The 12,500-nt window shown below is 41.7% G+C and overlaps 1 protein-coding gene across 1 annotated transcript; it reads right to left on the reverse strand.

Moving 5' to 3' along the window:
• Positions 1–4,383: 4,383 nt before the first annotated feature.
• Positions 4,384–8,384, reverse strand: LOC124016332 (homeobox protein unc-4 homolog). The gene is made up of 3 exons (XM_046331883.1): positions 7,945–8,384; positions 7,246–7,421; positions 4,384–5,678 (listed from the first exon to the last, which is right to left on the reverse strand). The coding sequence occupies exons 1-3, from the start codon at positions 8,198–8,200 to the stop codon at positions 4,656–4,658; spliced, it is 1,455 nt and encodes a 484-aa protein (XP_046187839.1). The 5' UTR covers positions 8,201–8,384; the 3' UTR covers positions 4,384–4,655.
• Positions 8,385–12,500: the final 4,116 nt, after the last annotated feature.

Genomic DNA, 12,500 nt, shown 5'->3' on the forward strand with positions numbered 1-12,500 from the left:
GCGTTTTGAGACATACTGTATTGAATGTAGCTGAAAGCAGATTGGCGCTAGGCCTATACCTCGAACCTTACGATAACTGAATAATTCTAGGTGGTTGCCTTTGTTTCCCACATGGTTTGATGTAGTTGGTTGATATGACAGATGGATAAAGTATAATTCAGTCCCCCACTGCCTGTACCTTCCAAGCGTGAATTTGCAGATAAAGCCGACAGGCGACAGTTGAGATGATGAGATAATTAAATGTTATAGAAGTTCTTCAGATGGGTGGGCCTATTACACAACAGACATTAACATTTCAATAGAATATTTCCGTCTTCACACATCTCTACACTCTTATAAAAAAAAAGTGCTATCTAGAACCTAAAATGGTTCTTCGGCTGTCCCCATATTGAAGAACCCTTTGAAGAACCCATTTTGGTTCCAGGTACAACACTTTTGGGTTCCATGTAAAAACCCTTTCCACAAAGGGCTCTACATGGAACCCAAAACCCTTTCCACAAACGGTTCTACATGTAACCCAAGAGTTCTACCTAGAATCAAAAAAGGTTCTCCAATGGGGACAGCCGAATAACCATTTTGGAACCCTTTTTTTCTAAGACTGTATAGCCAACGTTCTACCTATAGTAGCCTATGTTTTTGTCTTGGCCAATAGCTACAAAAAAGACTGCTGGCTTCTCACTTGTCAGGCTTTGATTGTACTGGATGCTCTATAAGACATGTTGTAGTTTGTGCTATGGGCTAGTAGTGCATTGTTCATGAACGAACAATGACTTGATGTCAAATTGTTGTCATTTTAGTTTAGGCTACCAACGTTGTTTAGCTAATTCAGTGAGGCTGAATGAGAGAATGAAGGGGACTTCCTTCTGTCCCAGTGATACCCAAAGAGAAACACTGGCACTTGGATCTTTAACACAATCGCTTAAAATGCTACTTGACATTTGGCTCCTATCCTGGAGCAACTCCGCCATGCTTTTTTAGGATTTTATTACATCGCATGCTTATTAATGGACCGACAGACTTAATCGCTCTTATGTCGGCCAAACTAACATGGGATAGGATTATCATAGGCATGTGCATTGTTTTACGGTCAATGCCTAAATTGATTTTGAGTCACGTGGAAATTGAATAATTTGCCATGTTTTGTCTATGGGTTGTTGTAGCCTAAAATGATTGGTGTACATTTGCTTTGTTTGGTTATGATATAAGATATAGGCTCACATCTGCAAGTCATACACGCATATACTAAGCTATGTTGTAGGACTATCTATAGATCCACATCGAATAGCTAAACAAAATCTGTCATTTGATGTCTGTCGTGTGTGACTGATCATTCCAATCTTGAATTGATTTGGCACAGTCCTACATTCATGCTCATTTCGAGCTACTGAAACAAAGCCCTGCTAAGCAGATACTATTAGTGACAAGTTTGTAGAAAACCTCTGGCAATAATACGTGAAAAACCACTTAGAAACTCAAAGAATCTTCAAAAATATCCTAACGGCTTGTTAGGAAACATGATCTTGGAAAATGTATAAGGAAAAGTGCTTAATAACTTTCCTATAATCTACAAAACCAACGAATTAGCAGGTCACTAAACACAATTTTCTTTGTGTTAATTCCTATAATAATGTGTACTAGCCATCTTCAAATAGTTAAGACTGTAACAAATTAAATGATGAGACAACAATTAATGAATTGCTTCATGAATAGAAATTGATGTTACACTCATTCATTTCTAACACCAATAGGCCCATGCAATGCTGAAGAAAAACTACGTAAGTGGATGAGTAATACATTCGTAGGCATATCTGTATAATTATGTTGTACAGTTCGGCATTGGTGTGTGCTATGAACATTGCATGTTGTAAAAATATTTTTTTTAAGTGTGCGTCTTTCATTCTTAAATAATGTCAATGGCATAATTCCTGGTTGGGATTTGGTTCACCCCCTTAGTTTGCAAAAAAAATGGCAAATGACAAAACAAGTTAATTTACTCAAAGCTGCGAGGGAGAGAAAAGAGTGTTGCAAATGAGGTTCTTGATATCACGCTCATAATTAATTGCGCAAATTTGTTTCTATTAAATAAAAATAACACGTATTGAGAAACTCAATTAGCATTAATTAAGCTTGATATCCTAATTTGGATGTGTCGTTGAAAACAAGCTTTTTCGTAGTCTTTTTTCCCTCTCGGATGCTGAATAAGAACGAGCTTTCTGCCTTTGGGCTGCTTTTCCCTCCTTTGAGAGTTGAAAATGAAAAATGGAAATGAAATATCAGGAGGTGCTAAATTAGCTGCCTGATCTGCACTTATTGCTGCATATACGCCCCTATTACTTTGCCAGTCTGTGTCTCTCTTTTAGCATTCCAGGCATGGAGAGGCGTCGAGATAGCAGATTTATCAAATGGGAAAATGAATGCATGATGATCAGTTAAATTGAAAATCAGCGCCTGCATGACAGCCCGACCTGACACCTCCGTAATTAGAAAGAAAAATGATGGCGTCCGATGCATAATAGAGCAAAAACAATTTACACTCTCCCATAATGATCCGGCGTTCAAATTGAAAATTTCTCCGGGTAGAAATTGAATTCATAAAGTATGATTCATGGAGGACACATTTCCTGGAGGCTGCCTGGGCCATATCGATTGATAGTTTGTCTTGAATCATACAGCGTGCAGCTCCCAGGCAAAAAAAAAGCTTAACTACTTAAGCAAATCGCTAATTTCACCTTAAGGCCACCAGTGTGCAGCCACGATACTCCTGTTCGGTATGCTAATGAATTAAACATGAACACCCCCTACCATGCAACATACGCTCAAAATAAGACACACACAAAACATATATATATATATATATATATATATATATATATATATATATATATATATATATATATATATATATATTATATTGTAGGACACATCCAGACAACTCTAATTTCCAAATGGCCTATCCTAAATGGCAACCTATTGACAGAAATAAGGCTCAATAATTGGGGGAGCTGGGCTGGCTGTGGCTGGCTGGATAAGAAGATAATGTCTTTAAATATTATGTCGGGTATAGGAATATATATTTAATAAAAGTTCGAAGTATTATCCTTGTTGGGTTGAGGACTTCCAAGGGCCATTCTATTTGGATCTGTTTTCATCAAATAATAAGTTATTCATTAGCTTATTGACTTTCTGTCTGCCATAGGCCTATATATTCTCTGTTGAGATTACATTTTCCCTTTCCCTATACACTTTTGCCTGTCTCTTATACCAAGAGCCCCCCTTCACCCACACCCAATAAGTCATTGCTTCCTCTGAGCAAACAGCAGTCATCGGGTGAAAATTATGTAAATATTTTGAAAGGGACACAGGCTCAGAAATTCATTTGCGCCGGCTCAGATGTAAAGCTGCCCCTCTGATTATTTTCAATTTATTTGCAAATCAAGACCCTAAAAGAGTAGCAGGGCCTCTGGGTATTTAAGAACAACTACACCACACTGGAATGGATGTTTTCCTTTTTTAGGATTTAGATGTTCGTGTTATTGGGGGCATTTTCTCGTGCGTTATACCTATAGGCCCTATCTTGTAAAACAAGCTGTTTGAGATGTGAATGGTCTTTCCTTTCTTACCTAGACTTTAGATCTGGTCAACATTGCTAATATTGCCATGGCGCAGATGTCCCCGAGCCTGCACAGCATCCCTGGGGACCGCCAACCCTATTAGAACAAATGTGTTCTGCTATTGTAAATAGGCACGTTTGCTTCGCCCGTCCTATTACAGCCGACGCATGATCAATAGGCTGATAACACAGAAACATCAATGTAAGCGACAGAACAATGAGGGATATCATCGAACATCTATCTTAATATAGCCGGCTACAAGGGCCCTGACAAAGTGAAAAGCTCATGAAAATTCCGCCCCACGAATTCCCATCTCCTATCCAATATGCACAAACACACTCCCAGCTGCCGGGGCTATTATTTTCGTATTTCAATTTGACACCCCAGCCTTTCATGCTAATTCTATTATTCTTGGAAGTTTATGTGATTTCATATCACTAGAAATCGGTAATGTATAATAACCCTTTGGGCTAAAATAAACTGAATCCCTGCAGTAGCCACCGGGAAAATAATTACTTTCATATCAAAACTCTGCAGGAGTCGAGCGGGTCCTTTCGCCTCCGGCTCGTAACCTCATTTCAGTGAGGCTTATAGATGAATAAATTTGTTAAAGCAATACACAAAATACAACATCAGATTTTAGCAGAAAGCGCTACCTATACCCACTATACGGGCTATTTAAGGTCTCACACGGTTTGGATGTATTGTATACAATCGATTTATTTATGAAAACCTTACATATATAAATATTATAATACTTTTTACAGCCTTTGAGGATTTTTGTGTTTTTTATGTATTTTTACAGTTTGTTACACAAGGGGGCTAGTACTACTACCACCACCACCACCACACACACACGTGCACATATACACGCACGCACGCACGCAGCAAACACACACACACAGTTATAACCCATCATCATCAGAAAATAGGCTATATATGTCATCTTTGAAATGAAAGTTTATATTCTAAGACGTGATTGAGCTTTGGGCAAATGAAAGGTGTTGGTGACGCTATCAATATTTTTTCTCACCTATAGGTCTATTATTCCATACCGACATCTTGAGTCTCTGTCTTTGTCTCTGGTGGACAGTTGGTTGTCACAGACTCGGAACTCTCTGGGTAGTCTTTTACAGACTGCTCTTTTTTGTCTAACGGCAGATACTTTGAATCATCATCATCTTGGAAATATGTTGCACTACAACTGGCTGAAGGCTGACTACAGTTGCTACTGGAAAAGGTAACATGGCCTGGGCTGTTCTGTGGGGAACTAGTATTTTTCGCGGTAAAGTTGACCTGCACTTTGATTGCTGTCGCGTCGTTGAGATTGTTGGACTCCTTGTGGTTTTTATGTCCAGTATTGGCAGATAAGCTGCTGTCATTCACTAGGGTTCTTTGTGTGGAGTTGTCAGTGTCTGAGTCTGATGGTGTTGTCTTCAAAGCAGTCTGATGAACAAGGAATCCAAGCGGCTGGGTGATAGGATAGAGTAAGAAATGTCCTTTCCCTATCAAAGGCCGCGAGGAGGGTAAGGCAGAAAATCCATCTATGTTCGGTTTGCGCCTTGGTCTGGAGTCGGATAGAAGGCTTTCTACGCTGAATGGGTTCAGCTTCTGAAGGGTGGAGGCTCTGCTGTTGGCGCACATGCTTGACTGTTGACTGCTGTCGGACGAGTCCAGCTCGGATCCACCAGCATCTTGGTTCAAGTGTCTTTGGTTCTGGAGGGTTTGTGGTGTTTGGTCACAGCTCGATTGGGTTTGGTTTCGGCCTACAGAGTCACAATGTGGATTTTGTTCACTGTCTGTCACTTGTGACACTCCGCTGTCACTGTCAGATCCTGGGGTGTGAAATAGGTCCCCTGACAAAAGTTTATTCTGGGACCTCAACAGTCTTCGCTCCTGCTTCCTCTTCTTCTTCTCCATCCTCTCCAGCTCTCGCCTGGCGATCTCCTCCGCGTCCATGGGCTCTCCACTGCATGTTGTTGGGTGGGAGTTGTGAGCTGGTCGCCCTGGACCCTTCTTTGTGTTTTCTTTTTTCCTCCACTTAGCTCTACGATTTTGGAACCATACCTGCATATTAGAGAAACAAATCATGTTACCCACGTTCAAAAAGAAGTCCACTTTCTTAAAGAAAAAATACATACATAGTACTAATAATAATTTAGGATACTATTTGTGTGCACCATTGGAATAGTGTTTTGTAGATGGTTCCAAATTACACAAAACCAAAGAGCAATGCCTCTTACTTGTAGGCCTACAATTGTTTATTATCAGATGCGATGACAAAAATAAGCATATTTATTTTCCAATTCGACTAGGCCTACAATTATTCCGTGTGCTTATGCCTTCTTCGTTATTCAATGAAAAGTTAAATGCTGTCTGTCTGATCTGGAAAATGCTCCACGAAAACATATATTTCACTTATGATGGGCCCATGTGTCCCAATCAAATGCATAATAATACATGGTTTAATATGGTTACAAATACTCAAATTTCCCCCAACACTAACTGCCTAAAGATTGCTAAAGTGACATGCCAAATATAGGACTAGACAAGCATTACCCAAACTCCGTCCTAGGGACCCCAGGGGGTCAACGTTTTGTTTTTTTTCCCTAACACCACACAGCTGATTCAAATGGATCAAAGCTTGATGATTGGTTGATTATTCCAGCTGTGTATTGCTAAGACAAAAAATAAACGCTGGTTTAGTCCTCTATTTTGCATGTCACTTTTGCAATTTTTGGGGCATTTTCTCTGTGCATAACACAATATACATATGAGCTTTTGGCATCAGAAGTGCAAATAATCACAATAATAAGTCCACGTGCATGGACATTTGACTGATGAGGATAGATGTGGGAAAAGGTGTGTACTTTATACAAATGTACGGCTTGAAAATGTATCAATATTCAAGTTCAGAAATGTATGTGTATACTTGGGTGTTCTATCGGTTTATATAGGAAAATACAAGTGAATGTGCATACGTCGATGTATTCATTTTGAGTTTGTTTGAATGCAAGTAATATAGCCTTGCCGGCTGAATCTACACAATTCATATTGATATCAAGTACAGCAAATGAATGATTCCATGGTTTAGCCATATTTAAAGTATTTCTCCTTGAACCAGAGGTCCTCTTTATACTCGGTTTGCTGCTCGTATCACCCTTGATTTCGAAGACTGTATCTCTATAAATATATCGTATATTGTATCTAAATAAATATTCACGTTTGATAATGTTTTCCTTTTTAAATTTGTGAAAATGATTTGCAGTTTTGAAGCATCGTACTGTATTATGTATATATATATATATTGTGTATATCTATTGAGGCATCGTATTGTATGTATATATATATACAGGCATTGTACTGTACATACTATAATAGGCCTTTATGTGCCTATATTACACGAGCTCCCTGTGGAGTTGTTGGTCACAGTACAAAACAACAAAGAGACAGGAATTACAGGACAGCTATATATCTCAAATAGACCATTGTAATATATTTGTGTAAGAGACATGAGGAATAAATAGGCCTACTTTCCTTTGTTCAAACAGCCTATCAGTGTTTAAGAAACATTAGGCTACACATCATAACAAACCAACAACAGTGGACAACAGTGGATATGGTTGATATTTACCTGTACCCTCGATTCTATCAAGTCCAATCTCAGAGCCAGTGCTTCCCTCATGAACACGTCGGGATAGTGACTCTCATTAAAAGCCTTTTCTAATTCTTCCAGTTGCCAACCAGTGAAATTTGTACGAGTTCGTCGTCTCTTACAACCAGGGCTATCCTTGTCTGGGTCACACGAATCTAGCATGAGAATACAAAACAAGAGAGTGTGTGAGAGACGCAAAAGTAGTCGGCATGATTTTTTGCAAGTTAACGTTCTTTCTGTGGTCCTTTATAAAGAAATGAATCAAATACAGTCTAATAAATTGGGTTATTATGTCAGTTTTCGATGGTAAGAAAATATGAGTAATAATAGACTATTAATCACACAATATTGATCCTGATAATAATAACAATAACACATTCAAACAGTCTACTAACAATAGAGAAATAGTGATGTTTCCCACCCTGTCACAACACAAGGGGGTTTCATGTTTGGAGTTGAGCTCCTATGCTGCCCTCCACTGAAATGAATTGCATAAAGCCTCATTTGAAAGCAGAAGAAGCGTCTTTGTTTCTTAGTATTTGGATTCCCTCTTTAACGCTTTACGGAGAGGATATACATGGACAGGATATACAGGATATACAGACACTTTCAGTTCGTTGTTTAGTCCTTTGATCTAGAGACAACCTTTGGATAAGTATTGTATTTCGTTTTGCTCACCTGTCAACTTGTACTGCTGGTTATCTCCATTCATACCACAGCCAGACAAGAGGGGGTTCGAATTAACCACTGAAGCTGTGCAGGAACCATTAAGTAATCCGTCTATTGAAAAAGGAACTGCGGCCGCAGATTGAAGTTGATGACCGGCTAATTCGTAAACATGATGGTGGCTTAGATGATACGGAAAGCCCACCATCCCGCCGAGAGAGCCTCCGAACTGGGCATGAGGTGGATCCAGTATCCTGCTGTCCATCATCTCCTAGGCAAAAGGAAACGACGTCTGGAGGCTGGTGGTGTGAATTTAAAAAGCATGCAGTGAGTGTGGCCAGCGAGGAGGGGACATGATGTGGAGGGAAGGATGAGCTGTACTTTATCAACAGGAACCTTCCAATAATTAGCCTAGGCTTTGGGAATTTGAGACCAATGAGAAACGGTAATCGAGTATGACGTCAGAGGCGCGGTCTGCAAACGCTTTCCATATCGATTGCTAATTAAACCTGACATCCACCTCAATAAACAATATCAGAGCTGTCACAACAAGACAGGAGGGCTTTGATAAGAACTACATCACAACTACACCGGGGACCACCAAGAGAGAGTGATCAGATTGTATCCCAGTAAAAGGTGAAAGAGATGGACTAATTTCGAACGCTCGCTTCCACATCGAAAATGACGGAGGCTAGTCACAGTTTTTGGTCAACATGTTGTGGCGTTTTAAATGTTTACTCTCTCTACTAATCGATGCCGAGTTACAAATACCCAAATTTTACACAAAGACATTTATCATCCAACGCGGTCAAATTTTATTCGAGACTACAACCAATTCGCGTGCAATATAACGGGATGTTGATGAAAGGGGGCGATCGACTCCTCAGCCTGCTGTCGATAGGCTGATTGAAAAAAGGCAGATGTTAAGTTATTAATTACATCACACACTAATTAATCTTCTGCTAATAAGAGGAACGATGTTAGGAAGAAATGTGAACCCTTATTCCCCAGCACTTATACTGTAATTAATGAGACTTAATTTAGAAATGTGTGAGAATTTTTCCCAGGTTTACAAAGTAGCTTCTTCTTGTGTATTCGGTTTTGTAGTTATTGTTATAGTTTTTTTGGTAGGCTAGTTTTGAAATAATGTAAGCAGGTAAATGATGTCTTTATGAGGCAAACAAATAAAACATTGTAGCTAGATGTGCAGCACCAGTGTGTCATCTGATCTCTCTCTCTCTCTCTCTCTCTCTCTCTCTCTCTCTCTCTCTCTCTCTCTCTCTCTCTCTCTCTCTCTCTCTCTCTCTCTCTCTCTCTCTCTCTCTCTCTCTCTCTCTCTCTCTCTCTCTCTCTCACTCTATACATATATATATATAATAATTGTATTATATTTACCTTTATATGCCTAGAGATGATTTATTCTCGCAGTTCAAAATAGACTCATCTCCGGTGAAAACTAAGGACATTTATGATTGTGTAAAAGGTTAACAAAAATGTATGACCATAGTCTACTGCGGGGAAGCTCCGAACCATTCATTTTTGATACATTATGCTATTTGTCCAGAGACCTTGATAGTACTAGTTCATGTTTCCCCACTCGCTTATGTACAGAAATGTGTTGTGAATAAAGCGAATCAATCCTGTCTAAGTAGGTCTGGTAGTTATGTCTCTCTGCTCTTTAGGCTACAGAGAAAATTAATTCGACTTTATTTATCCCATGTCTGGTGCTGTCATAATGTTAATCTGAGTGAAATTTCGCTCAGATTTCCCACTCACTCCCTGACCCTTGGCACCCGGATTGGCGTGTTGTAATAACCCGAATCTCTCAACAGAAGCCGTGATAATTGTTACCTTATTAGCATGCAAATTGTTTAATTAATATTATTATGAGGAAGTATATAATCCGTTCGTCACTTGACCTCAAGCCCAAATAGCACCCCTCTGCATTTCAATGTGTACATTTTAATGAACTCCTTAGAAATGTCTCAGGATCTGCCCGTTTTATCCCTCTCCCCTACAAAGATGTGGTTAGAGTTGCCTCAGATGCCTTTTAACTAAGTTTATCATGTTTTACAGATGTTTTATGAATAATTCCAACCATTCATTTATTTTTTGAACATCTAAAATTCAATAATTGCTTCTTGTCAATTCTGATCGTAACCCCATCCAGGCGCACGGGCTCAGTGAAAAGCAGCCCTTGACACGCAGTCCCGGGAGACATTGCATTTAAATCCGTTTTTCTACAACCGGGTGACATTGTCAGATCCTAGCTTTAATTAACCCGATAATAAGACGAACAAGGCTTGCATTCAGTGCCGCTACAGGCCTGTCTTTTCATTTGAATTCAAGAGTTTCATCAACAATTTAACTGGCCTTGGTCGATAGGACATAAAGGTTCAGTAAAATAATAGAAAAGTGCCTCAGAGTCAGCACCCTAAACTGCAGAACAATAGATAGGAAAAAAATGCTATATAGAAGCTAAAATGGTTCCTCGGCTGTTACCATAGGCTTTCTCTATATGAGAGCCCTTTGAAGAACCCTTTTTGGTTCCAGGTATAACCCTTATGGGTTTCATGTAGAACCCCTTTCCACAGAGGGTTCTACATGGAACCCAAAAGGGTTTTACCTGGAACCGAAAGGGTACATGGAACCAAAAAGGGTTCTCCTACGGGGCCAGCTGAAGAACCCTTTTGGAACCCTTTTTTTCTAATAGTGTTTTATAGAGCTGGTAGCTTAGCCAATATGGCAAGTAGACATACATTGGTTCATGTGATATTTGTCTACCTTATTGTTGCCTTTACCACCTGATCTTAAATAGTGACTTTCTTGGATAAACCCACATGCGGATGGGAAAGGTAGCTCCCTACACATCCATCCCTGACCTGCAGGTCAACCATTGGCACGAAAGGCCTGTCTTTTATTTCAGATTCATTGAAAGAAACTGGCTTAAAAACCACATTTGAAGATCTCAAATCATAATTACTGGAGACCATCAAAGCAGCAGATGAGGAAACAAATAAGCCTATTTAGCCTACCATCTAAACTCAGCAAAAAAAAAAACGTCAATTTTTCAGGTCCCTGTCTGTAACGGGTTTCGTAGGTGGAAGAAGGTGTGGACCAAAGCGCAGCGTGGTACATGTTCATGATTTTAATAATGGAACACTGAAATACGAAACAACAACGTGAATAAACGGAAAAAAACTAAACAGTCCTGTAAGGTGCAGAAAACCACTAAACAGAAAATTAAACACCCACAACCAAAATGGGGAAAACAGGCTACCTAAGTATGATTCAATCAGAGACAACGAACGACACCTGCCTCTGATTGAGAACCATACTAGGCCAAACACATAGAAAAAAGAACATAGACTACCCACCCCAACCCACGCCCTGACCAACCTAAAATTAAGTCATAACAAAGGAACTAAGGTCAGAATGTGACAGTACCCCCCCCCCCCCCAAAGGTGCGGACTCGGGCCACAAAACCTGAACCTATAGGGGAGGGTCTGGGTGGGCGTCTGTCCGCGGTGGTGGCTCTGGCGCGTGACGTGGACCCCACTCCACCATAGTCTCTGCCCACTTAAGTGGCTCCTTGGGAGCGGCGACCCTCGCCGACCTCGGACTGGGGTCCCTTGCCGCGGGTCCCGAATGGACGGGAGATTCTGGCAGCACCGGACCGGTGGGAGACTCCGGCAGCGCTGGAGTGAAGGGCGATTCCGGCAGCGCCTGACTGACAACCGGCTCAGGCAGCTCCTGACTGACGGGCGGCTCCGGCAGCTCAGGACAGACGGGCGGACCTGGAGGGAGGAGACGGAGAGACAGCCTGGTGCGTGGGGCTGCCACAGGACCCACCAGGCTAGGGAGACCTACCGGAGGCCTGGTGCTTGGAGGAGGCACCAGATGGACCAGGCTGTGGGGGAGCACTGGAGCCCTGGTGTGCAGCTTTGGCACCACTCCTCCCAGCTGGATCACCATTTTAGCCCGGACCATCCAGAGTGCAGGCACAGGTTGAACCGGGCTGTGGGTGAGCACTGGAGATCTGGTGCATACCACTCGCACCTCTCCCTTAGGCTCAATACCTACATTCGCCCGGCATGGGCGGAGCGCACGTATATGACGCACTGCACCCTCCCAGCGCCTCGGAGACACAGCACGCAGAGCAGGCGCAGGATACCCTGGGCCGAAACGGCGTACTGGAGACCAAACACGCTGGGCCGGCACAACACGCCCTTGCTGGATGCCCACTCTCGCATGGCACTTGTAGGGGGCTGGCCTATAGCCCCCCGGGCTATGAGCGCGTACTGGCAACACCGTGCGCTTGACCACATAACACAGTGCCTGACCAATACTGCGCTTCTTCTGGTAAGCACGAGGAGTAGGCTCAGGTCTCCAACCTGACTCTGCCACACTCCCCGTGTGCCCCCCCAAAAAACATTTGAGGGGCTGCCTCTCGTGCCTGTCGCGCTGCCGTGCTACCTCCTCATATTGCCGCCGCTCAGCTTTCGCTGCCTCCAGCTCTGCCTTGGGGCGGCAATATTCCCTAGCTTGTGCCCAGGGTCCCTTTCCGT

The sequence above is a fragment of the Oncorhynchus gorbuscha genome, linkage group LG26 (genome assembly GCF_021184085.1).
Source record: "Oncorhynchus gorbuscha isolate QuinsamMale2020 ecotype Even-year linkage group LG26, OgorEven_v1.0, whole genome shotgun sequence".
NCBI classification, from domain to species: Eukaryota; Metazoa; Chordata; class Actinopteri; order Salmoniformes; family Salmonidae; genus Oncorhynchus; species Oncorhynchus gorbuscha.

Bases quoted from the DNA above. Each gene is read 5' to 3' on its own strand.
- LOC124016332 (XM_046331883.1), bottom strand. From the start codon at position 8,200: ATGATGGACAGCAGGATACTGGATCCACCTCATGCCCAGTTCGGAGGC. The intron at 7,422-7,944 runs GTGAGCAAAACG...TTCTCATGCTAG, and splicing joins CCAGCAGTACAAGTTGACAG to ATTCGTGTGACCCAGACAAG. The intron at 5,679-7,245 runs GTAAATATCAAC...TCTAATATGCAG, and splicing joins TGATAGAATCGAGGGTACAG to GTATGGTTCCAAAATCGTAG.